General features: G+C 55.5%; 1 protein-coding gene across 1 annotated transcript; it reads right to left on the bottom strand.

Moving 5' to 3' along the window:
* Positions 1-889: 889 nt before the first annotated feature.
* Positions 890-24,389, bottom strand: Col8a2 (collagen type VIII alpha 2 chain). Its single transcript, XM_028885430.1, has 3 exons — positions 24,274-24,389; positions 5,423-5,619; positions 890-4,871 (listed from the first exon to the last, which is right to left on the bottom strand). Exons 2-3 carry the CDS (start codon positions 5,601-5,603, stop codon positions 2,953-2,955), a joined length of 2,100 nt encoding a protein of 699 aa, XP_028741263.1. The 5' UTR covers positions 5,604-5,619; positions 24,274-24,389; the 3' UTR covers positions 890-2,952.
* Positions 24,390-25,345: the final 956 nt, after the last annotated feature.

Raw genomic sequence — 25,345 nt, 5'->3', positions numbered from 1 at the left:
GTTCGAGGCCAGCCTGGACTACAGAGTGAATTCCAGAACAGTCAGGGTTTCTCTGTCTTGAAAAAACATAATAATACAATAAGCCAGGCAGTGGTGGCGCACGCCTTTAATCCCAGCACTTGGGAGGCAGAGGCAGGTGGATCTCTGTGAGTTCAAGGTCAGCCTGGTCTATGTAGTGAGTTCTAGGACAGCCAGTATAGTAAGACCCTATCTCGGAAAAAAAAAAAAAAAAAAAGGACAGTTGAAAAGACATCTTCCCACAAACCATGAGTATGATTTCCGAGCATCCTTCCAGGTTCAGTGAAGGGGCAAGCATGTGCAGCTAGCTCAGTGATTGGCCCAAGGTTTCAGGAACATCAGGCGGTTGGCTTCCAGCCAAGGTGAGGTTCTATCCGCGTAGGCAGGTAACAGGGCATGGCTTTCATCAGGTCTGCTGCCCCAGATCCCCTGAACCACGGACACAAGCAGGCTGCCACTGTGCACAGCAAGCAATGAGCAGGTGCTTTCTGCGCAGGTCAGCCACCCCCACCCTGTCCTCAGCATTGAGCCCCATCCTCGGGACCAGAGATTCACAGTTTCATTCATAATTTGTATCAGATGTTGTAACACGGCCCTTGGGATCCTGAGCCAATTGTCACGCTCCACTGCTCCTGAGAGCTTGCAGGAATGTTCCAGTGAGGTTCAATCAGTCTCCAGCCACTGCCCTTCTCTGGTTTCATAGAATGCCTCCAAGTTTGCCCGGTGGTGCTGAGGCAACAAGGGAACGGAGTGATTCTGAAGGGCCGCAGGAGCCTGAGTGGGAAACTGTAAGGTAAGTGCACTCCTCAAGAGGCCAGAGGAGCACCTGGACGCCCGTGAAACGTCCCTGTAAGGAGACTAATGTCACAGCAATGTTACTACAACAGGTTTTATTGGGGGTGGTCAATACAGTCAATACTGGAGTTTTCTTTTCAAAAAGAAATCCCATTTTCCTGATTCTCCAATGCATTTTCCCTGAACCTGACACGGGGCACATGATAAATAGAAACTTCCTACACCAGGTTAGAAATAAAATCACAAAGGAAAAAAACCTTAATCTTAAAAAAAAAAAAAAAGCCAGAATAAAAAAATGCACAAGGTATAGTTGTCATAGTTTTGTCAAAGCTGGTCAGTGACATCTACAGCTCCAATCCACAAACATTTCAGAATTGCCGATCCTTCCCTAAAGGCTTTGGGGTGGGAGTCTGTCAGCTCTGATTGACACAGCTTTTGGGGCTCCCTGGTTTTCTACTCAGTTCCCAGGGCTCCCTCTGAGAGCTGATTAATTGCTGCCCATCAGAACTCATCCCTAACATCAATTAGTGGCTTTGACCCAGGGAAGGAGGAGGTTGAATGAAAGGCCCAGCAGCAGGGATGCTCTGGAACACTAGCCGGTTCTCTTGCGGGTAGCAGAAAGGAACACTGAGCCCTGGGCAGAGCTTTTTCTTGCTGTCACAGGCAGGCTCCCCCTTTGGGAGCCGAGGTAAGCAGTTAACTAGGCTGCTTTGCAGGGGAGGAAGCTGGGCCTTCATCCTCACTCAGCCCATCAGCACGGGCGGTTGAATGGACCCAGACTGGAGCACGAGGCGGGTTGCCTGCTGCATGTCCCAGATTCACACTTGGTACAGGGACGTGGGCTGGGCTGACTAGGTGAGAACGAAGCAAGGTCATGGACCACAGAGAAAGCAGCCATCCTTACATGGGCAACAGTATCCACCATCCCTGCCCCCAGCACTGATCCCAGCCCGAATTGGGGCCCAGGGGGCTGGGAAGCTGAGCCCGCCTGTTTTCTCGCAGGAGCATTCTGATTAGGGAGGGTGGTGGAAGCCTCCAGAGCCAGCTCATTCCAGTGGGGTCTGCTGGCATCCTTTCCTTCAGAGCCTCAGCCTCCTGGGCCCTACCCTGCTTAGAACAGGAAATTGGAAGCAGAGGGCGGAGAGAGAGGAAGTGCCCACAGATGAGCCCCTCCAGTAGACACTAAATATCCACAGCGTGGTTCTTATTAAGGGGAAAGAGAAGTCTCACCCACAAGCTTGTGTACCTGTGTGCAGAGGGCCCAGAGACACTTAGCTTGGGGTTGGCAAGGGTCCCCTAACAGTCTGATAATGAGAAACTTAGCCCACCCCCAGCAGGGGAGAGGGGAGAGGAGAGAGGGAGGGGCATTCACGTTTGCCGATCATCAGTCCTGGTTGGCTCTGTAATCTGTAGAGACACTACACAGAGTTCCGTCTCAGCCCAGGGTTGTCCACTCTATGCTGGAGAGCCAGAGCCAATGGGGACAGCCAGGGGAATAGAGGAGCTACCAGACTGCCTCAGATCCATGCCTCTGTCCCCTCTCAGATCGCCACAGACGGCCGCTTCTGGAGTCTCTCAGGGGCCAGTAGCAAAGGCCACACAACTGTCCCCACCAGGACTGGTCTGAGACCACAGCATCGTTTCGGGGGTGTCTATCCACACTGACTGCCTCCATGGTCTCCCTTCCCTTCTTCCTTTCCCCACAAAGGAAACAAAAACCCCAGGGAACCTAATGGCACATGCTGAAGTTCCTGGGGAGCTGGAAGGGGCCCAGCAAAGACAGGAATCGCCCCTGGCCCATTCCATACCATCTAAGGCCAACAGGAAAACCATCTCTCCCAGCCACTTCCAGACTCACGAGGGGGCCAGGCCGAGTGCTCTGGGGTACTGCCTGCAGGCCAGGCAGATCCAGAACAGGGTGCAACCCCCATAGTGCACCTGGGGGAGAGGAAATGAGGCCAACCTCTTCCAAAACAGCTTCGGCCTACACACGGGGAAAACAGGTCAGTCTCCTCGGCCAAGGCCACCGCCGCCTCTGTTCAGCTTTTGGTTGTTCCCTTCAAGTGGAGATCTCTGTAACTGGAAAGGTCTCTCTATCACTAAGAGGAGGAGGCCAGGGCAGCAGGGCCCCCCCACGGGTTATGTGGGACAGAGCAGGAATCCTGAGAAGGAAGAGTGGATGTACTCCGTGGAGTAGAGACCGTTGGCCTGGTCTGAGGGCATCTGCACCCACACCTGGTCATTGGGCCGCAGCTGGAGCACAGCCCCTCCAGACGCCTGGTCCAAATAGCCCTTCTTGTACTCATCGTAGGTGTAGGTGGCTGGCACATTGTTCTTGTACAGGGCTACCCACACATTGGTGCCCTTGACATGCACGTGGTAAGCAAAGTAGTAGACGCCCCCCACGGGGCAGGTGAAGATGCCGGTAGCTGGGTTGTAGCCGCTGTGCCCGTTGTAGAGAGTTCGGTCAAACCTGACTGGCATGCCGGAGGCAGGGAAGGGAGAGGTCAGCACCGCGGTGAAGGCGGGGGTGGCGTGTGCCGACAGCTCCCCCAGGCCGAACTGTGGCTTCCCTCCCTTGCCCAGCACGGCCCCCTCCACCCCACCATTGGGCAGGTGCAAGCCTGCAATGCCGGTCTCGTCAAAGGCCCCAGGGGCACCAGGGGGGCCGGGAGGTCCAGGGGGCCCAGGAGGACCTGTGAGTCCTGGGGAGCCGGGGACTCCAGGGGGTCCTGTGGGCCCAGCAGAGCCGGGTTCTCCCACTTTCCCCTCTCCCGGGGGCCCGGGAAGGCCCGGTTCACCCTTCAGGCCTGGCAGACCCTGGGGCCCTATTGGGCCAGCTGGACCCTGGAGTCCTGGGATTCCAGAAGGGCCCCTTAAGCCAGGCTGCCCAGGAAGTCCCAAGTCACCTTTCTGTCCCAGGGCTCCTGCGACCCCTGGCCCTCCGGGGCGACCTGTAAAACCTGGCTCACCCTTGGGCCCAGTTGGTCCAGGGGGTCCGTGAGCCCCAGGAAGTCCCCTCTCACCAGGGAGTCCAGGCTTCCCTGCCAGACCATTCGGCCCTTGGTCACCCCGAATACCAGGCACTCCTGGGGGGCCTCCAGGTCCCACCTCTCCCTTGGGCCCAGGGGGCCCACGTCTACCAGGAAGCCCTGCAGATCCAGGGAGGCCAGGTGGACCCCCAAGGCCCTGTGGACCCTGCTCTCCTGGCTCCCCATCCTCTCCTGGTTCACCTCTGTCCCCCAAGAGCCCTGGGGCCCCAGCTGGGCCCCTGTCTCCCTTAGGTCCTGGTTTTCCTGGCATCCCATAGCCAATAGGGCCTATTAGTCCAGGGGGCCCCCGGAGCCCTGGCTCCCCTTTAGCCCCTGCTGGGCCCTGGGGCCCTGGCACCCCTGCTGCCCCTGGCACCCCCACACCATCTACCCCAGGGGGGCCTTTTGGACCAACAACTCCTGGTTCTCCCCTAGAGCCTGGGACCCCAGGGGGCCCAGAGTCACCTTTGTCTCCTGGGGCTCCTGGGACCCCATCCAAACCTGGTCTGCCCAAGCCAGCTGGACCAGGCAACCCAGGGGGCCCAGGGGCACCTGCTTGCCCAGGGGCCCCAGGAAGCCCTGGTTCGCCCACTCCGTTATCCCCCTTGAGGCCCCGATCTCCTCTGGGTCCAGGCTCTCCCTGGGGTCCTGGTTCCCCCCTAAATCCTGGAGGCCCTGGCACACCCTGGGCACCTGGTTTTCCGGGGACAGTAATTCCTGAAGGACCAGGAAGACCAGGAGGTCCTGGAGGCCCCCTGAGGCCCTGGTCCCCTCGTATCCCTGGCTCTCCCCGCAGCCCTGGCTGTCCTGGTGGTCCAACCTTGCCTGGGAGCCCTGGGGGACCAGCCTTGCCCATCCGGGAGAAGCCAGGGGGGCCAGCAGGGCCCGGCTGGCCATGAAGCCCCGGTTTTCCTGTGCCGGGCTTTCCCGGGAAACCAGGAGGCCCAGGGGGACCCCGAGGTCCCGGCTTCCCGGGGGGTCCTGGCTCTCCTTTCAAGTCCATTGGCAGCAGCGGCAGAGGCATTTCTGAAAAAGAGAAGGTGACAGTCAGGGACCTGGATAATGGAAGATGGGAACCTCATCTACCCGGTCCTCCATGGCAGTGTGGGGAGAAACAAGGCTTTGCATCGCTCATAGAGACCACTCCCAGAGCTGCCTCTCCGTAATGGAGGGAGTCCAGAGTGGTCCAGTTGCTGTCCTGGGGATGGCTGAAGGTGTCTTCCTCCAGGACTCCCTGTACCCAACTAACCAGTCCGCCCCTGCCCAATGAACTTAGAACAATTATGACTGCAGGACCTGATGGTGGGATGGCCACCAGGGGGCACTAGGAGCCCGCTTTACAGACCAATCAAGCGGCTTCGTTATCTATCTACCTTCCTGCACCCCCATAGGAAGACCGCCTGCAACTACAGCCAGCTTCTGGCCCAGTGCGGCTGGGAAGTCCTGGCCCAGCCACAGATAGGAAAAATAGAGTCGGGATTCCTGCTAGACCCTGAGAAGCTGTGGTCTGGAAGGCCTGGAGGGGCTTAGGGAGCTGGGGATCTGTCTTGGGTACTGTTGAGTAGGGAGGCTCTCACCCAAGTACTGGCCCTTGCCCTCTCGGAAAGGCGGTCCCACTGGTCCTTTCTGCATGGGCTGCACGTACTTTACCGGGGCATAGCCGGCTGCGGCCCCAGCTCCGCCACCAGAGGACGCTCTCGGCCCACACCCCAACAGCAATAACAGCAGAGAAGGCAGGGGCGTCAGAGCCCCCTGCATGGCGTCTGGGGATGTGCTGTAGGGAGAAGAAGAAGGCGTCACCAAACCAGCCACCAGGACCACAGGCTCAGCTCGAAAATCGGCGGTTATTGAAAAGCAAGTCTCTAAGGCAGGGATCTGTAAACACTGACCGCTAAACCTCTCCCCAGTCTGTCTGACCTCTGACCGTCTTCCCCAAGCTAGCCTCGCAACCAGATAGAACCTTCTGGAGAACCAGCATGACCTCGGCACACCCCTTGCTGAAGTAAACCCTGCATGTGCAGGCCAGCTTTCTGCCAGGTACCACTGGGGCTCTTCAGAGATGTAAATCCAGTCGTCTCAACACCAGCATATTGGTGACGCTGTCATCCCCGGTTTCTAGATGATATAGGGGAGGCAGGTCTGGGACTGACTTAGGTCCCCATGATTCCCCATCATATTGACATCCTTCTGGACTCCGGACTGCCCAGGAGCAAGGCCTTATCTTCAGCCTTGACATCCATTCCTCTCCCACCAACCTTTACTCTGTCAGCCAGGACTCCTTACAGGACAGCTCCCAGGCCCCTGGCAGCCTCGTAGTTCTGGGCCCTGGAATCTGCTGATTCCGCCAGTGATGTCAGTTTTACCTTCTGTTTATCCTTCAAGGCCCCGTCCTTCAAAATGCCTCCTGCCAGCTCACACACCCCTTTGCGTCCCAACCTATACTATCCATAGCACTTAGCTGGGCTCAAAGAACAAGGCCCGGGTTCTGGGTTCTGCCAGCAGATTCTTCTACTCTACTCGCCACAGAGGGGTTTGGGCAAATAAAATGGGGTAATATGGGGGCTGGAGAGATGGCTCAGAGGTTAAGAGCACTGCTTGTTCTTCCAAGGGTCCTGAGTTCAATTCCCAGCAACCACATGGTGGCTCACAACCATCTGTAATGAGATCTGGTGCCCTCTTCTGGCCTGCAGGGATATGTGCAGACAGAACACTGTATACATAATAAATAAATAAATAGATCTTTTTTTAAAAAGGGGGGTAATATGTAGCGTATGCAAATGTTCGTGGCATTACACTATACAGAATAGCCCCAAGTGAAGTCAAGCCCTTCATCACCTGACCTGGAAGCTAGCACAAAGCGCATGCTCTCCATACAATGCACTACTGTGTGTGTGTGTGTGTGTGTGTGTGTGTGTGTGTGTGTGTGTTGGGTTTTCTATTTAATTTATTGATTTTATATCCCAGCTGCAGTTTCCCCTCCCTCCTCTCTCCCATTCCCACCCCCTATGCTCTACTTTTTTAAAACGCCTTTTTAATTACACTTTATTTATTTATTTATTTATTTATTTGAAGGAGGAACACACATGCCATGGCATGAATGTCAGAGGACAACTTGTGTGAATCAGTTCCTCTGTCCACCATGTAGATTCCAGGGACCAAACTCAAGTCATCAGGCTTGGCAGCAAGTGCCCTGACCTGCTGGGCCATCTTGCCAGCCCTAAAAATGCTTTTTAAAACTGGGCATAGATAATGGGGAGATAGCTGAGTAGTTAAGAGTACTAACTGCTCTTCCAGACAACCCGGGTTTGATTCCGAACACCCACATGTAGGCTTACAACCCTCTGTAACCCCATGCAGGGGGACAGGAGTTTTCTTTGTTTCTCTGTGTAGCTCTGACTGTCACAGAACTTACTATGTAGACCAGGCTGGCCTCAAACTCAGAGATCCACCTACCTCTGCCTCCTGAGTGCTGGGATTAAAGGCATGCGCCACCACTGCCCAGCCTCCTCCTTCTCCTCCTCCTCCTCCTCCTCGTCTTCCTCCCCATCCTTCTTACAAGTTCTTATGTAATCCAAGCTGGTATCAACTTGGTAGATAGCCTAGGATAACTTAGAATTCCTGATTCTTCTATCTCTGCCTCCTGAGTGTTGGAATTACAGATGTAAACCACCACACTCATTTATATAAGGTGCCAGGGATTGAACCTAGGGCTTGGTGCATCCTAAGCATGACCTTTACCAACTGAGCCACATTTCCAGCCTATAGAAGTGCTCTTTTTGAAGAATATGTCCTTAAGAGAAGTCATTGTCACAAAACCGCTACCAGCAGAAACAGCAATGGGAAAGAATATAAGGACACTCTCCCCAAAGACACTCCCTTGGAACAGAAGATAAATAAGGTAACTGCAGGGGCCTGTGACCCAGCTAAGAGCACTGGATGTTCTTCCACAGGACCCAGGTTGGGTTCCCAGCACCTACACTGTGGCTCACAACCGCTGTAACTCCAGTCCCAGGAATCCAATGCCCTCTTCTGGCCTTTGTGGGTACTGCATACACATGGTGCACAGACATACACATGTAGGCAAAACACACATATACATGAAATCATAAAAAAAAATTTTTTTAAATGTTTAAACTTAAAAAAAAAAGTTAGCAGGCTGGGCATGGTGGCACAGTCTAATCCAGCACTCGGGAGGCAGAGGCAGGTGGATCTCTGTGAGTTCAAGGCCAACCTGGTCTACAAAGTGAGTTCCAGGACAGCTAGGACTGTTACACAGAGAAACCCTGTCTCAAAAAACAAAAACACAAACAAAAAAATTAGCAGGACAATGGCACATGTCTTTAATCCCAACACTTAGGAAGCAGAGACAGGCAGATCTCTGAGTTTGAGGCTAGCCTGGTCTACAGAGCAAGTTCCTGGACAGCCAGGGCTACACAGAGAAACCCTGTCTTGAAAAAAAAATTAAAGCCATCCATGGCCATGCCTCCTCTGGCTTCTGCACGCATGCATTCGTCATCCCTCTCTGCTTAAAAAAATATCACCCAGAGCTTGGCAGGAATGGATAGAGGACTGCAGGAAAGGTCCATGGAGCCACTGCCCAGCTCCTGGGTTCAAATCCCAGCTCCACCACTTACCAGCTCTGTTACCTCAAATGACCCCTTACTCTCCCTGAGCCTCAGCCTGACCTTCTCAGGGAGCCCAGTGAGCTCATGTGAAGGTAACCCTTGTGCTACAGGTGTGGAAAGAGAATCCTAGAGGCTACCTTGCAGCTTGGTGTTAGGGGGCTTCCCTGGTGTGTGGGAGGCCTTAGCAGGGAGGAGAGAAGGAAGGATGGAGGAAGGGAGAGGGGAGAGAAGCTACTTAGACAATAAACGTCTTGCTCAGGGGCTGAGGCTGCATCAGGAACCTTCCCTGAGCACAGGCCACCCTGCCTCATTGGCTGTGACTAATACCACGACTCAAGCCAGCCTGCGATGTACAGCATCTTCTTAGTTGCTGATGGTGAATCAGACCAGAAAATGCCCTCGCCACAGCCTGTGAGGATGCTCCTGTGGTCCAGAGAAGAGGAAATGAGTTGAAGATATTCATTAACAAAGCTACAAGCAGACCCTAAACTTGGGCAGGGGAGCTTACTTTAGGTCAGGGCCAAGGTCATGACACTATCATAAGACACCCAGAAGAGACCTAGCTCTAGAAAGGCCAGAATCTGTTTCCCACACATGGGAAGTGGTAATGGAGGACAGAGTCAGGAAGGTACCAGGCAGGCATGGTACCAAAGGAAACACTCTAGTGCTAGCCAGGAGCAGGGCCTCCAGCACCCAGAGCAGGGCCTCCAGCACCCAGGAGCAGGGCCTCCAGCACCCAGAGCAGGGCCTCCAGCACCCAGAGCCATCCAACTTTGAGTTCTGCTTAGTATGGGTTCCTACAGGAAGTGTCTTTCACTCCCATAGCACCTAACCAACACTGGTGTGTGTGTGTGTGTGTGTGTGTGTGTGTGTGTGTGAGAGAGAGAGAGAGAGAGAGAGAGAGAGAGAGAGAGAGAGAGAGAGAGAGAGAGACTCCTCCATGAGATCAGGACAGGTCTGATACCAGGTGTGTATTCGGAGAGTCAGGACAGTGATGGAGGAGGCATGGGCCTAAAAGTTTTTGCTCAGAAAAATGATTTAATTTTTTGTGGCCCTGTCCACGAGGTAGGTGCCGTCGGGCCTGTCTGCAGATGAGGAAACAGGCCCAGAGAAGCACAGTGATGCTTGCACAGGTTGGGAGACAAGAGGGCAAGGGCAGAGACTTGTGACAAAGCAAAGCTTTAACCACTAGGGTTTCCTGCCGCGGAAGCCAGGGAGCACTCAGAAAGCCAGGCCAACCAGCCAAGGAGCCAGTGGCAAGCGGAGTCTCTCGTCCAGGCTGGGCACAGGGCTGAGCCTGTTCAGGGGCTGAAGAACGAGGCAATGACCTGGAGGTGGCACTGTGTGGGCCTGTGTGCCAGCCCACCCCCACCCCGACTCTGCGGCCTCTGCTTACTCTGCCTGCTTGGTGCTTCTCCTGGGTAACTCACTTGTTCTGGCACGCTGGAGACGCCCAGCCCACCACTGGCAGCCTCACCCAACCTCGGCCTCTGTCTGTGGAGCCAGGTTCAGCTCTTCCGTCCTGGTCTAGCGCTCCTGCTCCCCCTGTCCTCACGGGGCCCCCGCTGTCCCCCAGCGAGGCTCCGCACTGTGTGACAACTCCCTTCACCGTCAGACTTAAAGAATGCACAATGCCAGACGCAGCGGCACACACCTGTAATCTCAGAAAACGGGAGGCAGGGGCAGGAGGGGCACAGAAACGTCTAGGTCATCCCTGACTACTTGGCAAGTTTGAGGCGAGGACATCCCCATCATCGATCAATCATCACCAAAAACGCAGCAGCAACTCGCTCCAACCTTTCCCCAGTGACAACCTGAAGAGCGTCTCTGCACGGACATGTCTCGCTCCAGAAGAGTGGGGGCCAAGGGGACAACTCATCTGTTACTTGTTCTCCCAGAAGGGATGGTTGGCCAAGGTAGGGGGGTGTGTCAAAGATCGGGTGGAGAGTCCCGAGGCTCCCGCCGTCTCTGCCCACGGCTGGCTGGGTGACCTTGGGCAAGCGGCCGCCCTCTCTGGTGACCTCTCTGGAGGTGTGGACAGACCGTGGCTAGGGCTGGCCGGGGGGCGCAGAGCCTCGGAGGTGGGACACGTTCAGGAGACGCTGATTCAGGGGATTGAGCCCTGGCGGCGGCGGCGGGGCCGACGCGGTGTTTGGACAGCTGCAAGTCCTTAACGGGGATTTCCCCCCTTTTCAACAAATCGCCGTAAAACACCATTTCGTCCAAGTCAGCGTTTTGGGGCAGCCTGGCCTCCTCCCAGGGAGGCGGAGGGAGGAGACGGGCTGGGAGCGGGCGCCCCGGGGCTTCCAGACCCAGGCGGGAGGAGGCGCTGGTCGACCCGCTCCCCTGCCCCGAACCCCTCCCCAGGGTCCGGTCCCAGGTGTGTCCCCACCCCACCCCCAGCGGAGCTGTTTCATCCGAGGTGCAGAGGCGCCCCCCCGGGGGGTGGGGAGGGCGCAGGGTGAGGCTGGTGTGACCCGCCCCGGGGTGGGGGCGGATGGAACCCGACCCGAGCAGAGCAGCATCTAGGCCCCAGCACCCCAGACGGCAGCTCGGAGCAGCGGCGGGGAGGCGCGGCGGCGGCCGGTCCGCCAAACCGCAGGTATGAGCGCTGCGAGCCGCTTCCTGTGGTGGAGACGTTCTGCAGAGCCCCGGGGCCGGTGCCTGGTCCCCATTCCCCCAGCCTCTTCCTCCCTCCCTGGTCTCCCCGCAACCACCCTCCACCCACCCCACCACCCGTCTTCCCTCACCTGTCAGGTGAGCGCATTTCCCAGCCCCTCCTAGAGCCAGGCCGCCCCTGGTCTGCCAGCGCAGCTACTTAGAGCTGAGTGATTCTGGGCAAGTGACTTAACCGCTCTGAAGCTCAGTGTCCTCAGCAAAAAAAAAAAAGACCCACTGAGACCCCAGGAGCCGCCAGACCCTCCAGGTGTCCTGCCTTGGCTTGTCCTTCATGGCCAGGAAGTCCTTCCCTCAGTCTAGCCACATACCCTCCCGCTGCAAAGTGACATCTTGCCTCCATCCAAAGCCTAAGGTCTTGAGGAATGAAGTCTGAATGTCTGTTTCCCGCCCTTCTAGACCTTGCCCTGGCAGGCTTATCTGTAGAGACCTCTGAGGGCAACTGAACTAAGGATCCCCGGGTGAGCAGAGGACATGACCCCAACCTCAGGCCCTCAGCCTCCACTTCAAACTCTAAGCCCTCCCCCTTCCCCGAGTCCCAAAGAAAGGTGGTCTCCTTCTCAAGGCCAGACCCGGCCCCGGGGGGCGCAGGGTGGACACCAATCCTGTGGCTTCCAGCCTCTTGCCCCACATGTCCAGAGTCCGGACATATCCCTGCCCCACCCGAGGCAGGGTCTCTTCGCCCCTCCCCTAACAAGCCCCTCTTCCTCCGTCTGCCTGCAGAGCCAGGCTTTCCCCGAGCTGGCCAGGCTCGTGGCCTCTGCACGGTCCTCCTGGTTCCAGATCTCGCTCCTCCCATCCACGGCTCCGGTTCCGTCACTGGGCCCTGGCACACCTGGCTTCAGCTTCCACCTCCCGCGGTTCTTTAGCCCTGCCCTCCCACGCTGCTGCCACTTCTGCCCACTGCTTCCTTTCCCCCAACCCCTGGTGCCCAGGATAAAAATCCGAACATCATCGCTGGTCCTCCCTTCCTTATATGGTAATGCAGACTACACCCCACCAGTGCCTTGGCAGGGTTGGGAGAGACTGCCCTCCACTCGGCCCTTTCCTGCAGGCTCCTGTGGAGCAGCCACCCTGGGCAAGCATGGGTGATGACACCCCTATTCCTCTCCCTTCAAGCCACAGGTCCAGTCACGTGGACTTTTCCCCACTCGGTCCCTTTCACTTCTCCTTCCCCACAGCCTCTGCTGGGGACAGAGACCTTCTGCTCCAAAACACAGCCCAGCCGGGTGGTGGCGGCACACGCCTTTAATTCCAGCACTTGGGAGGTGGAGACAGGGGACTCAGAAGTTCAAGGTCACCCATGAATTCAAGAGACTAGGCTGAGCTATATGAGACCCTGTCTCAAAAAAAAAAAAAAAAAAAAATGTGTGGGTGTAAGAGTGAGAGTGGGGGGGGGCAGGCTTTGCCAGAGCCTACGGGAGCAGCCACAGGGTTCTCAATTCTGCCTGCACTCTCACGGTACCTGCCGCCCTCCACATTTCCCTTACGATTCAACAACCCTTCTCAAGCCACAGCCTGTACCAGGTCATCAGGATGGATGTGACTGCCGTAGACCCGACATAGGCATCTTGCCAAGCTCCTAGGCTATGCCGATGGGTCCTGTCTGTGGGCCACCTGTCCCCACGGCGGCTCTGCCCATGGCTCTCACTTGCTCTGGATTGTCTCCTGGCTCTCTAGCAGGATAAATCTCTGTTGTTCTGCCGTTCGTGTGGCTTCTGGAGGAAGAGGCACAGAGTGGGTGGAGGAGCCATCGATGTACTGAACGACCCCTGAGGTCCCGCTGCGGGAACATACTCCAGGTCTAAGACCCAGGGCGGGAGCACTGAGGACCATTTCAATCCTCTTCCGTGTCTGTGGTCACCTTCATGTCTGACCGTCTACCTGTCCTTCCACTCAGGCCTCTGTCCCCATCTCCCCTGCCTACCGCATCTCTACCTGTGACTCCCTCCATCCTCTCCCACACCCCTGTGACAAACTGAGTTGTCCTGGACGGAGGTCCAGCTCTGCAAATTGTGCCATGCTGGTCAGTTGACAAGGCCTTCAGCAAGGCCAGTGAAGACCGGCCATACCTGCTCATGCTTGACCTCAGCTCTGTGTCTGCCTCCAAGGATGAGGTCTGGCTAGAAGGGGGTGGTTGGGGGATGTCTGAGTGTCTACATCGCTCTGACTTGGCCCCCTAATTTAAATGTGTGGACAAGGGCTGCCCTAAAGCTTGAGAGCAGCCTGGGGCCTCATCACCCGGTGGGTATCAGCTCAGCGGTACTCCTCTGCTCACGACATCAGTCCCAGCAGGCTGCAGTTCCACTCAAGGGTCCCAGTGTCCCACACCTGGCACACAGGGACCACAGTTTAGGGAAGAGCACAGGAGGAGACTTGAGGGGGAGGCAGGGTCTCTAGACGGTGGGGGCAGATGCTGGCGAGGGGGGGGGCAGCTGAGGGCAGAGCACATGTCCCAGCAGAGAAGGCTGTGCACTCTCAGGAAGGAGGGGCAGCCATCTGGGGGCTCTAGGAGAGAAGCGCTAACTGCAGATGAAGCCTGACTTGTGGGTAGAGCTGACAGCCATGCTTCCCACCTTGGGGATAAGACAAGCGTACAGCCCTGGGTGCCCTCAACTTCATACACACCTTCCCAGGGTTGCCTACATGACCCTCTCTGCCTAGAACCCCTTTCTTTCTTTCTCTCCCAAGCAAACTTCTCATTAAGTCTCTCCGAGTGCCTCCTCCTCCAAGCAGCTTTCCCAGCCTCCTGCTCTCAGGGCCCACCTCGGCCATCCCTTCAGCCTCACCCAACAAGAACTCAAGAGAGCCTTGCAGCTGGGGCTCCAGGGCTGGCTCTGACCTGGCCACCTTCTCCCTGGTTCCTCAGGCCCAGGCCACAGAAGGCTAGCCAAGATGCTCTCCCTCCTTACAGGTGATTACATTTAACGCCAGGCCGCTGGCCTCTGCCCACTTGAGTCCAGACATCTGCATCCCCCGGAGGATCATCTCCTGGCCACCAAGCCTCCAGCCAGGGAGGTCAGAATGTCCCGGCTGAGACAGATGACCCCAAGGCCACCGGCCACCGCACCCTCGGGAAGGTAGCCAAGAAAGCTGGCTCCTTCCATCAGGGGCTATGGCCTCAGCGGGTGGCTTCCAGCAGAGGTCTCTGACCCAAACAGACGGGAGGGTCTCCAGAGGCAGCCACCCAGTCAGCCTCAGCCCCGGCAGGCAGGCCGGACCGCCTCAGCCTCCAGCTCCTCGCCTTCTGGTTCCCATTTGCAGCCTTTTCCGGAGCGCCACCCTCAGGCCGCTGTCGCTCCAGCCGGCCAAGATTCCTGGGCCTCGCGGCTTCCCTGCGTGGTGGCGGCGGCGGCGGCGGCAACCGGAGAGGCCGGGTTGGGCAGGGAGGGAGCGGGCGGGAGTGCGGCCAGGCCACTGCACTCAGGCAGGCCAAGCAAACACGGCCGGCCGTGCCAAGGAGCCCGAGCGAGATAGTTCACAAATGAGAAAAAGCTGCTTCCGACTTGGGCCGGGGTTTTACAGCCCTGGGAGCTGAGGTCACCTGCAGGAGAAGCAGCCTGGGCCTGGGAGGGGGTGGGGGGGTCTGCAGCAGCGGGAGCCAGTGAGTTGACGGGCGACACACACACCTTCTCTTCCAACCAGGGGTGTCAGGAAACCCCGCCCAGATCTAGCTTACCTTTTTTTTTTTTAGGTGGGAGGGGCCACACCAAGGTCCTAGCGGGCCGCAGCGCCTGGGGATGAATGACCGGAGCAGTGTGAGCCTGCCTGGAGAGAGCCAGGGAAACCTCCTGCCGGTCCTCATGCTCCCCCAGCTAGCCACGGCACCGGACTAGGAGCCTTGCTGGAGTGGGCCCCTCCTCAGCCTGGTGCCTCAGGGCCCTGCTCTCAGGCAGCGCCACACCCGGCTTCTCTTTCACTCCATGCACTTAGTGACAGTCCCGCTATGAGGCACTGAGGAAACCCTTTCTGTGTGCCCAGCTGTCCTGGCCAAGTCCCGTCTCTACATTAGGACTGGCTGGGGCGTGACCCCTAAGATGGAGGTGGTCCAGCTAGAGACGATCACACTGATGTCTCCACCTCTGCCCTGGAGGAGCGGGGAGCATCAATCAACCAATCAATCACATGATTGGCCCGTCCTTAGTCTCAGGATTCAGGTGGATCTCTGTGAGTTCGAGGCCAGCCTGATCTACATAGTAAGAACCTGTCTCAAATAAATAACCCCCCCAACACACACATACACACACACACACACACACACACACACACACACACACACGCACGCACGCACGCACGCACGCACGTCTTCAAAACACAGACCACTGTCCCTCCACCTCACAGTCAGCTCCCTTAAGGCTTCATGGAGGAAGGGACATTCAAGCTGAATTCTGAAAGATAAACAGAAATCTGAGCAGCCGATGAGGTGAATGGAGGAGTTTCAGGCTGTAGGTAGCTGCTAGGGAGATACAGGGGAGATCTAGAAGTCTTTGGAGTCAGAGACCAGCAGGAACTGAGAATGGGGAACCAGGGAGGTGAGCTTTCAAAGTCACACTTGCATTCACTAGAAATCAATAGGGAGCCATTGTAGGTAGTGGAGTGGGGAGGTGGGCGTGGCCAGAGCTCTGGATGACAGAGCACCCCAGTTGTGCCTCCACTAAACGTGGTACCAGGTTCTGTCAAAAGCCCTAGTTTAGGACTCAGGATGTAATGTAATTGGTAGAGTGCTTGCCTAACACACACCAGGGACTTGGTTTGATCCCCAGGACTTCGTAACTCTGACATGGTGGTACGTGCCTGTCATCCCAACACTTGCAAGGTGGAGCAGGAGAATCAGGAATTCAGGTCATCCCCATCCACACAGTGAGTTCAAGGCCAGCTTGGGCTACAGGAGACCTTGTCTCAAAATATTTGTAAAAATCCCTAGGGCAGGTATATAGAGGAGCTGGGGCTTTTGTCCAGACGCAGACATGACTCCTCGGCGGACAAAGAGGGGACACCCAGCCAGCCCACCTGGCAGGAAGAGCGAGGCTTCGTCACTCTCTCCCCCAGCTGCTTGCTCGCCTCTGCCCGATCCCATGGAAACTCTGACAGCCTGGCCTTCTCTGTGGCTGCACAAACAGCTGATGGCAAAGCCTGCGGCTCCTGGCCGTCTCTCCACCTTGCTGAGCCCTGAACACCCTGACTACAGTAAACACCAGAACCCCAGCGGAGGCCACTTTCTGAGCTCCTGGCCTGGCTGCCGGGGCCTAGCTGCTGGAACCTGGCTGCTGGGACCTGGGTGGGCAGTCTATACCACTCAATACAAACTACCCGCCCGCACCGCCCGCCCGCCCTCCCCACTGGGGTTGATCTAGGCTGGATCTGAGTTTTGGCTACCCACATGAACTGAGCTGGCTAGGGGTGAGGACGGGCCAGACAGGTCAAAAGAACAGGACTGAAGGTGTGGTGTGTGGCAAAGCCCCAAACATACACAAGGGACAAAAGAGGGTGGATTTTAAAAAAAAAAAAAATTAGGGAGACAGAATAGTGCTCACTGGCTAAGCATAAGGCACTACACCCATATGTACACATCTACAAACTAGTGCTGGGCACGCAGTTCAGTTGATAGAGGGCCTAGCATGCTCAAAGCCCCGAATTCAATCCCCAACACACATAAACTCAAAGTGGTAGCACACACCTGTAATCATAGGACTCAAAAGGCAGAGGCCAGAGGATCAGAAAAGTCAAGGTCATCTTCAGCTACATAGCCTACATATGGAGTTCAAGGCCACGTGCTCTTTACCATGTCTGGGTCTGAGCCAGCACCACTCCCCTTTAAATCTGTGCTTGAGGTCAAAGGACAACCTCTGAGGAATTGATTCTCCTCTTCCACCATGGGTTCTGGGGATCAAACTCAGGTCACCCGGCTTCTATTGCTGCCCTTTGTACCTGCTAAGCCATCTTGCTGGCCCAGGCTTCGAACCACGGTCTGGACAGATGACTTCACTTGAGAGGGTTGCCTGGGTTCAGCTGAGTAAAGCCTTGAGTATCCAGGGCCAGAGACCTGGGTCCAGCCCAAAGCTGGCTCCCCCTTCCTCTACCCAGGCTCGCCTAATAACAGTCTCTAAATCCCAAGAACCCCTAAAATGAACAAGGTCCTGGTCTCAGTCCCCAACACCACAAAATAAATAATAGACCTTAAATCCATACTATACACAGAACAGCACTGGCCGGGTCCCAGGAATAACTTTAAAAAAACATTTTTATTACATTTTTTATTATTGTGGGGAAGGCCATGCATGTCACAACTCACAAATGTGCAGGTCAGAGATAATTTTCTTTTCCTCTCTTTCTCTCTCTCTCTCTGTCTCTGGTCTTTTTCAAGTTCCTGGCTGTCCCAGAACTCATTCTGCAGACCAGGCTGGCCTCAAACTCAGAGATCCTCTGCCTCCAGGGTACTAGGATCAAAAGTGTGTGCCACCACCTCTGGTGATCAGACCTAATTTTCACAAGCTGACTCTCTCCTCCCATCAGATGGGTCCTGAGATCAAACGCAGGTAGCCTGGCTTGGGGGAAAGCACCTCTACCCACTGGGCCACCTCACCTCCTCTTAGCTTCCTCCCTCTGAATCACTTTACCAACACCTCCCCCAGCCCCGCAAAGCTGGAGGAGCTGGGGAGGAGCATGGAGGCCCAGAGGGGCCACATCCACTCTCTAAGGTCAAGAAGGCAGATGTGGCCAGGCCTTAGGTGGCCACAGCTCCTATACATGGGCTTCCTACAGATTAGGGTCCTACTTGCCAAATCCACTCTACCCTACCCATGCTGGCACCTCAACTTAGGAACTACTACTCTAGACAGGCAACGTTGGGCATACAGTGGGCAGCCTCCACTGAGGGCCTCAGCAGGCCCCTCCCAAGATACTGCAAAGTAGGAAGCTGGGTGAACGGTACACCACGGCCCTGTCTGAGAGATTTCTTCAATGGGGCTCTGTTCTCAATGCCCTAATCCTCCTCTTCCACCCCTCCCCTGGTGACATCTCCCCTTTGCACAGCTAAATCCCACACCAGATATGGGAGGGACGGTCTGAGAGCTGTGGAGTCCCCAAGCAGGCTAGCCTGGCATCAGGCTGGGTTCTCACTACAGCTTTCCAAACAAAGGCCCTGAGGGTGTGGGGGGCGGCACACCACTCAGCTCCTTACAGAGGCGGTGCTCACCAGAGGAGGGTCCATTTCTATACCCTACTGTGAGTAGGTACTTGATACAGTCTCAATTTAAAATGTCTTGGTTTAGATTTATTTATTTCTATATGTACGTTTTGCCTGCAGATACATATGTTCACCATCTACACACGTCTGGTGCCCACAGAGGCCAGTGGAGGGAGTTTGGCCCTGGAACTGGAGTGATGGGTGACTGTGAGCCACCATGTTGGTGCTGGGAATTGAACCCTGGTCCTCTGCAAGAGAAACAAGTGCTCTTCACCACCGAGCCACCTCCCCTGACCCAACAGTCTCGTTTTTAAAACTCAAGAGCTGCACGAATGTGGTTTGGTTTGGTTTGGTTTGAGGCAGAATCTCCTTATCTCAGCTGACTTCCAACTCAGTTATAGCCAAGGATGACCCTGAACCCCTAACCTTACTCTTCTGCATACCAGGTACTGAGAAGCTGGCTTTTTTTTTTTTTTTTTTTTTTTTTTTTTTTTTTTTTTTTTTTTTTTTTTAATGATTTCTTAGTTTGTTTGGAGGCAGGGTCTTGCTTTGAAGCTCAAGCTGGCCAAAAGCTCACAATAATCTTCCTGTGTCAGCCCACACCACTACACTATATACCTCATTTTTTAAAAATGTTCATTTATTTATTAAGGGGAAAAGGTTGTATGTGCCATGGGGTCAGTGTGGAGGTCAGAGGACAACTTTTGGGAGTCAGTTTTTTCCTTCCACCATGTGGGACTTGTGTATCCACCAAAAACGTTTACCTGCTAAGCCATCTCGCCAGCCGCCTGAATGGACCTCAGGACCTCACCAGCCAAGGCCACCATGCCACTGATGACTCCTCCATCAGTGATAGGTATACAGTCTCTGCTTCCTAGAACTTGTGTGAGGATCAAACACACTACTTTTCAGCCTGGCGGTGGTGCACACCTTTGATCCCAGCAATAGGCAAAGGCAGGTGGATCTCTGTGACTTTGAGGCCAGCCTGGTCTACAGAGCGAGTTCCAGGACAGCCAAGGCTACACAGAGAAACCCTGTCTCGAAAAACCAAAACCAAATAAACAAACAAGCAAAACAAAACAAAACAAAACAAAAGCCACAAAAACCTATTTTTGTATACTGGACTTAGTGTAAATTGTCACACAGAAACTCAATACATGTCTACTATAGTTATCTAAAATATCACACCATGACACCTCCCAGCAGACACGGGCAGTATTCTAAACCCCACTTTACAGACGAGAAACTGAGGCACAGGGGGTCATTTGCCCAAGTTCATCAGCAAGCCAGCCCAGGATGGTCCCAGAGCTTGGAGCCAAGCTGGGTAAGTCCAAAGATGCCGAAGACAGCTTTCCCATCTTACTCCTCCAGCCGAGGCATAGCGTTCCTGGGGGGGGGGGGTGCCTGCCACATCCCCTCAGCACATCTCCAGCTTGGCTAACCCCCAGCACTCCCACCCCCTCCCCAGTCCCTGCAGCCACGGCAGGAGGGACCTCTGCATTCCTGGCTAAGCAGCAGATTTGCTGTGCTCCAGGAACTATGAGAAGAATGTTTGCCGCGGACTAATAAGCCCGTGGTCGCCTGTCAGGAGTGCGGCCTGGAGGGCCCACGCAAGCTTTGCGGCAGCCAGCACAGTGGGAGAGAAGGAGGCTAGACAGAAGGGAGAATTTCCTGGTCTTAAGGACGGGATGCTGGAAGGGGTGGGTGCCAGAAAGCCGGCCTCAGCCAGGCGTGGTGGCTCACGCCTGTAATTCTATCTCTCAAGAGGCCGGGGCAGTAGATGGTGAGTTTATGGTCAGCCTAGGCTACACAGAGAGATCCAGGCCAGCCCGAGCTACATAATGGAACCCAGAAAAAAAAAAAAAAAAAAAAAAAACAGAGAGAAGACTGTGGGCTCCTGGGTGGGAGCTTGCAGAGGAGAAAGGCTTCCCACCCCCACAGTTTCCAGGGAAAGCCAGGCCAGCATCTCAAAAGAATGGCTACTGAGGTCTTATAGCAGCCAGTTAGGACTGTCAGGTGAGGCCAAGACCCTGAGCTCAGAGCCCTCACTTGAAGAAACTGGTGTCCCCCTCACTGCCAGGTGTCCCTGCCAGGGACCACTAAGAGGTCTCAGATACCCTTCCTTCCAAACTCCCCCCATGGGCTTGACTTTCTGGTACCTGTTGCTTCCTCTCTGGGGGGAAACAAATCTTGTGTTGGAGAGATGCCTAGCACGCTGAAGATGCGGAGCCTATCAGTTCTCCAATCCCTTCCCCAAAGTGAAGAAACCTGGGTCAATGCGAAGGCCTGGAGATGGGTGTCACCGCAGACCTGGGTAGGATTCCAGCCCCGCACTCAGCAAACAGGCTGGCCACTGACCTAGCAGGGCCACGCTTACCCTCCTCCTGAGATAAACCATCGGTCCCTGCCTTGTGCTATTGCTACAGGATCAGAAATAAACAGGGGGTCTAATGAATAATCGATTCCCAACAAACGCTTAACCATTGCACTCTCTAAGAAACAGAAAGGGGAGTTAAAATTACAGGGTGTCTGGGCTGGAGAGATGGCTCAGTGGTTAAAAGCACTAGCTGCCTGGGATCCGACATCCACTCTGGCTTCTAAGGGCACTGCATATGTGTGGTACACAGACATACATTCTGGCAAAACATCCACATAATAAATACATTTTAAATTTTATTTTCATTTTATGTGCACTGGTGTTTTGGCATGGGTGTCAGATCCCCTGGAACTGGAGTTACAGACAGTTGTGAGCTGCCATGTGGGTGCTGGGAATTGAACCCAGGTCCTCTGGAAGAGCAGTCAGTGCTCTTAACCACAGAGCCATCTCTCCAGCTCCAATAAATACATTTTTTTTTTTAAGAAAGAAAAAAATTAGAGTGTCAGGTAGTCTGATGAGGTCCCTCCCACCCCAGGTCCCTGCTAGGCCTGCAAGAGAAGACAGTCTTTGTGGAGAAGGGCCTAAGTCCAGGGTCCTGGCCTCTGCTCTTACTTCTGTCTCTGGCTGCTGTGTGACCTCAGATGATCTGTCCTGAGTCTCTATTCCCAACCCGGAGATGGCCAGTAATGCTGGCCTGGCTCTCCCCAGGAGTTGTTTACCAGCTCCCTGTCCCCTACAGGCCTTTCTACTCTCCAAAAACAGGCACATCCATCCATCTGCATGAGAATAGTTAGTGTCCCATTCCAAATGTCCAAAGTTTTGTATCTGCATGATACGGGATCAGTACTCCTATGCTCCTAGATTCAACCAGAGAGGTGGGTCAGAAAGTTCTGGGTGCTACCTGTATGGCAAAAGTAACCTGGGACCATCCCTCCCTCACCTAAAAAATATGATCCCAGAAAGGGGTTTTGTCAATAGGGAAACTGAGGCACAGAGGCACGCAGTGTCCCGGTCAACTCTTCAACTGCATAGGTGCCGTCTATACTCTTCCCACTCTGGAAATGACCAAGGAACAGGGAGATGGAGACTTCTCTTTCAGAGAGCATGGCTTCCCTGGCTCGTGTCTGTGCACATGTGTGCACTTAGTGGCCTTGTAGACACACCCAGGCTTCTTACACACTCAGTGTCCCCCGACTCATGGCCACTCTTAGCTCCAGTCCCCAGTCACTCATAGTTGATAAGACTGGAAGCCAATCCCATCATGTCTCCCGTGGGGACAGGCCACAGTGCTGCAGTGCAAGGGTCCCAGGCTGTCCCCTCCTGACTCCGTAATTAGACGAGTGCATCTTCATGAACCCCTTCCTCTCATCGTCATGGCAACCACCCACCTTGGCTACCATCACCTTTCTCCTCACACTGTCTGGCCCTCCTCCAAGATCTCCCTGCCTGGAAGACGAAGACGTCCCCTCCATCCTTGGCACGGCACAGCCGGTCCCTCCCAGCTTGCATCACTAGGCAGCTCACACCTGGTGTCTGGACAATAGCCTTAGAAACCTGGCTTCAGCTGGGTGGTGGTGGCACACACCTTTGATCTCAGCTCTCGGGAGGCAGAGGCAGGCGGATCTCTTTGGGTTCGAGGCCAGCCTGGTCTACAGAGTGAGTTCTGGGACAGCCAGGGCTGTTACACGGATAAACCCTGTCTCGGAAAACAAAAAACAAACAATAAACCTGACTTCAAAATAGTATGGTCCCTCGACTACCTACTGTGTGGCCCAACTGACAAACTCTGTCTTTGAAAGCGGACAGTCACCTCTGACCCTCTCTCCCCATACTCGTAGCCTGGCATTTTGGCTTGCATAGTACCTCACTTCCTTGTGTACCTCAGTGGGCACCCAGAGACCATAGCTGCACCCCGAACGAGAGATGACTGTGCCTCTAGTTCACCCACCCAACTTTGTAAGTGCTTAGGATCGGCTCATCTGAGTCCCCCCTTCCCTAGGAAGAACGCATGCCTGTCCCTGGGGTTCTGGAGTAAGCTGAGGGCGAGCAGGGCAGGGAAGTTGGGCTCACATCCTTTGGGCTGGCTGGGGCCCAGAGCAGGGAAGCAGTGGGGTTTGGGGGCTTGGGCTGACAGTCGTGTGTGTGTGTGTGTGTGTGTGTGTGTGTGTGTGTGTGTGTGTGTGTTCGGTATCTCCCCCCCTCCCTCTTGCTAAGAGACACATTCCCTGCCCATTCTTTCCCTGCCTCCAGGCCGGAGTGGAAACACTCATGTTCACTGGAGTAGATAAAATGAAACCAGAGAGACCCTAGTGAGCATGTAGAGTGTGAAGTCGTGTGTGCGCGCACGTGAGTGTCATTGTTTTAGCATTTGTGGTAAGAGTGTGGCCTCGTGTGTCTAATGAGTCTTTTATTCAGTGTGTGAGTGTTGTGTGAGTCTCAGTGGGAGAGAGCGTGGCGGCATGCGATTGGTTTGGGCTTATCATTTTAGGCGATTCTCTGTCCAAGTCTGTCTGGGTTCAACCGTCCAAGGAGAGCCTAGCCCTGAATCTTTGTTCCCACCAAGACTGCTCCGTCTCTCTGTGGCCCCCACAAAGGGGGTGGGTCTCTTCACTCAGGATAGTGAGGATCTGCTCTCTTAGCTATCTCTGCTGAGAGACCCCATCTGAACAGCCTCCAGCATCCCTGCCCCACGGCCCCCCACAGCTCTGGGAAGTTGCTTTGCTATGGCAGACAGGTGCCGTAGAAAGGAAGCCGTCCGGGCTGGCCGAGCACCCTGCAAGTTCAGAGGCTTTTCTGTTTGGGGTACCTAGCCTGTTCTTCCATACAAGGTGTCTCTAGCAGATACACTCACACACACACACAAGTGCACACACACCCCAAGCAAATTCAGCGGGGTCTGTCTGTCCTTCTAGGTGCAATTCCAGAAGCCTTCCGGCTGAATAGCTGTTCTCTATCTGGGAGCCTCCTGGGACCCGTGTGGTGGAGGAGACACCAGAAAGCTGTTCCAAGGACCTGGGACCCCAGCCATTCTTGGCCAGGCACAACCCCCTCAATCCTTACAAGTCTCAATGGGAGTGGGGGTGCAGAGCCTCTGGCAGGGACATTCCTCAGAACCTCAGTCTCCGGTGTCGGGTAGAGGCTGCCAGGTTACTCAAAATAGAAAGAACTTGGGGTAGAGACAGAAAACCCAAGTAATTTGGAGGTCGATGGGGAAGCAGAAACGGCAGAAAGATGGGGAGAGAGGGTAAGGTGGAAGCTGGGTCCCCTCACCTCCCGCTCTCTACCTCATCGCGAAGGCTCTTCCCGTTTTACATGTGAAGTGATACACCCCGAGCCACTGTCCAGTTTTGGAAAAGGAGGAAACAGGGGGCTCCATCTTCGTTACGTCCAGGGAACGGGTGGGCTCCCCCTAATCCTCGGGGCAACCAGCGCAAGTCGCCTCCAGGTCCTGTCCCCACCCTGGGACCTGAGGCACCGCGCCCGCCCCGTCGGGGCTGGACACCTGACCTCATCTGGCCCTCGGAGCCCCCCAACCCGAACCCCAACCACGCTGCCCGCCTTTACCTGCAGGGCGGCCTCCGGGAGGCGCTCTGGCGCTCGAGAGCCAGCCGGATGGCGCAGGCTCGGGGCCGGGGCGTCGTCGGGGTCCGAGCAGCTGGAGCTCCGCGTCGCTCTGCCCGCTGCCCCGCGCCCCGGCCGAGTGGGCGGGCGGCGGGAGGGGCGCGGTGGGGCGGGGCCTCCGCCCTGCTCTTTCCACAGCCCCAGCCAAGGGCGCACGCCCCGCCCGCAGCGCAGCCGGCCCGCAGCCTCGGCAGCTCCGCAGACCCCTGCCCTAGACGGCTGCCTGTCGTCGAGGGAACACCCGCGCTGCAAAGAGGGTGGGGTGCATGGAGTGGTCTGGGGGGCACCGTTCTTAAGGAATCCACACAAGACTTTCCCAACACGGTGACCTAGGCTGAGCCAGGAAGGCTAAAGGGAACGACAGGAGTTCATGATGGGCCGGTTGGCTTTGGGGAGGCGGGCGGGAGTAGCCCCAGAAGGCAGGCAAGGGCCTTGCTGAAGTTGGTTATTAGATGTCACCTTCAGGGAAACGGGGAGCCATGGAAAGCTCTGGATTTGTGCTTTGAAAGAGCCTGCTGGCTGCTGCACAGATAACAGAGAGGGTCACGGGGAGTCCTGGGATAGCCCAATGAGCAAGGCATGGAATGGGAGGGAGGGTCAACTCTGAGAGGAGCTGAGGCAGTGGAAAAGAATTTGGGTGTTGGGGAAGGTGTCTAAAAAGAGAAAAAAAAAAGGGCACGTGCCTTTAATCCCAGCACTCAGCTGTGAGTTCGCGGCCAGCCTGGTCTACATATCGAGTTCTGTGAAAGCCAGGACTACATAGAGAGACCCTGTGTGCTGACTAGACTAGACACAAGCTAGAGTTATGTGAAAGGAGGGAATCACAATTGAAAATGCCTCCATAAGATCCAACTGTAAGGCACTTTCTTAATTAGTGATTGAGGGGGAGGGCTCAGACCATCATGGGTGTGGCCATCCCTGGGCTGGTGGTCCTGGGTTCTGTAAGAAAGCAGGCTGAGCAAGCCATGGGGAGCAAGCCAGTAAGCAGCACTCCTCCATGGTGCCTCCAGGTTCC

The sequence above is a fragment of the Peromyscus leucopus genome, chromosome 2 (genome assembly GCF_004664715.2).
Source record: "Peromyscus leucopus breed LL Stock chromosome 2, UCI_PerLeu_2.1, whole genome shotgun sequence".
NCBI lineage: Eukaryota > Metazoa > Chordata > Mammalia > Rodentia > Cricetidae > Peromyscus > Peromyscus leucopus.
The sequence above is the reverse complement of the archived record's forward strand: the minus strand, read 5'-3'. Positions and strand labels throughout refer to the sequence as shown.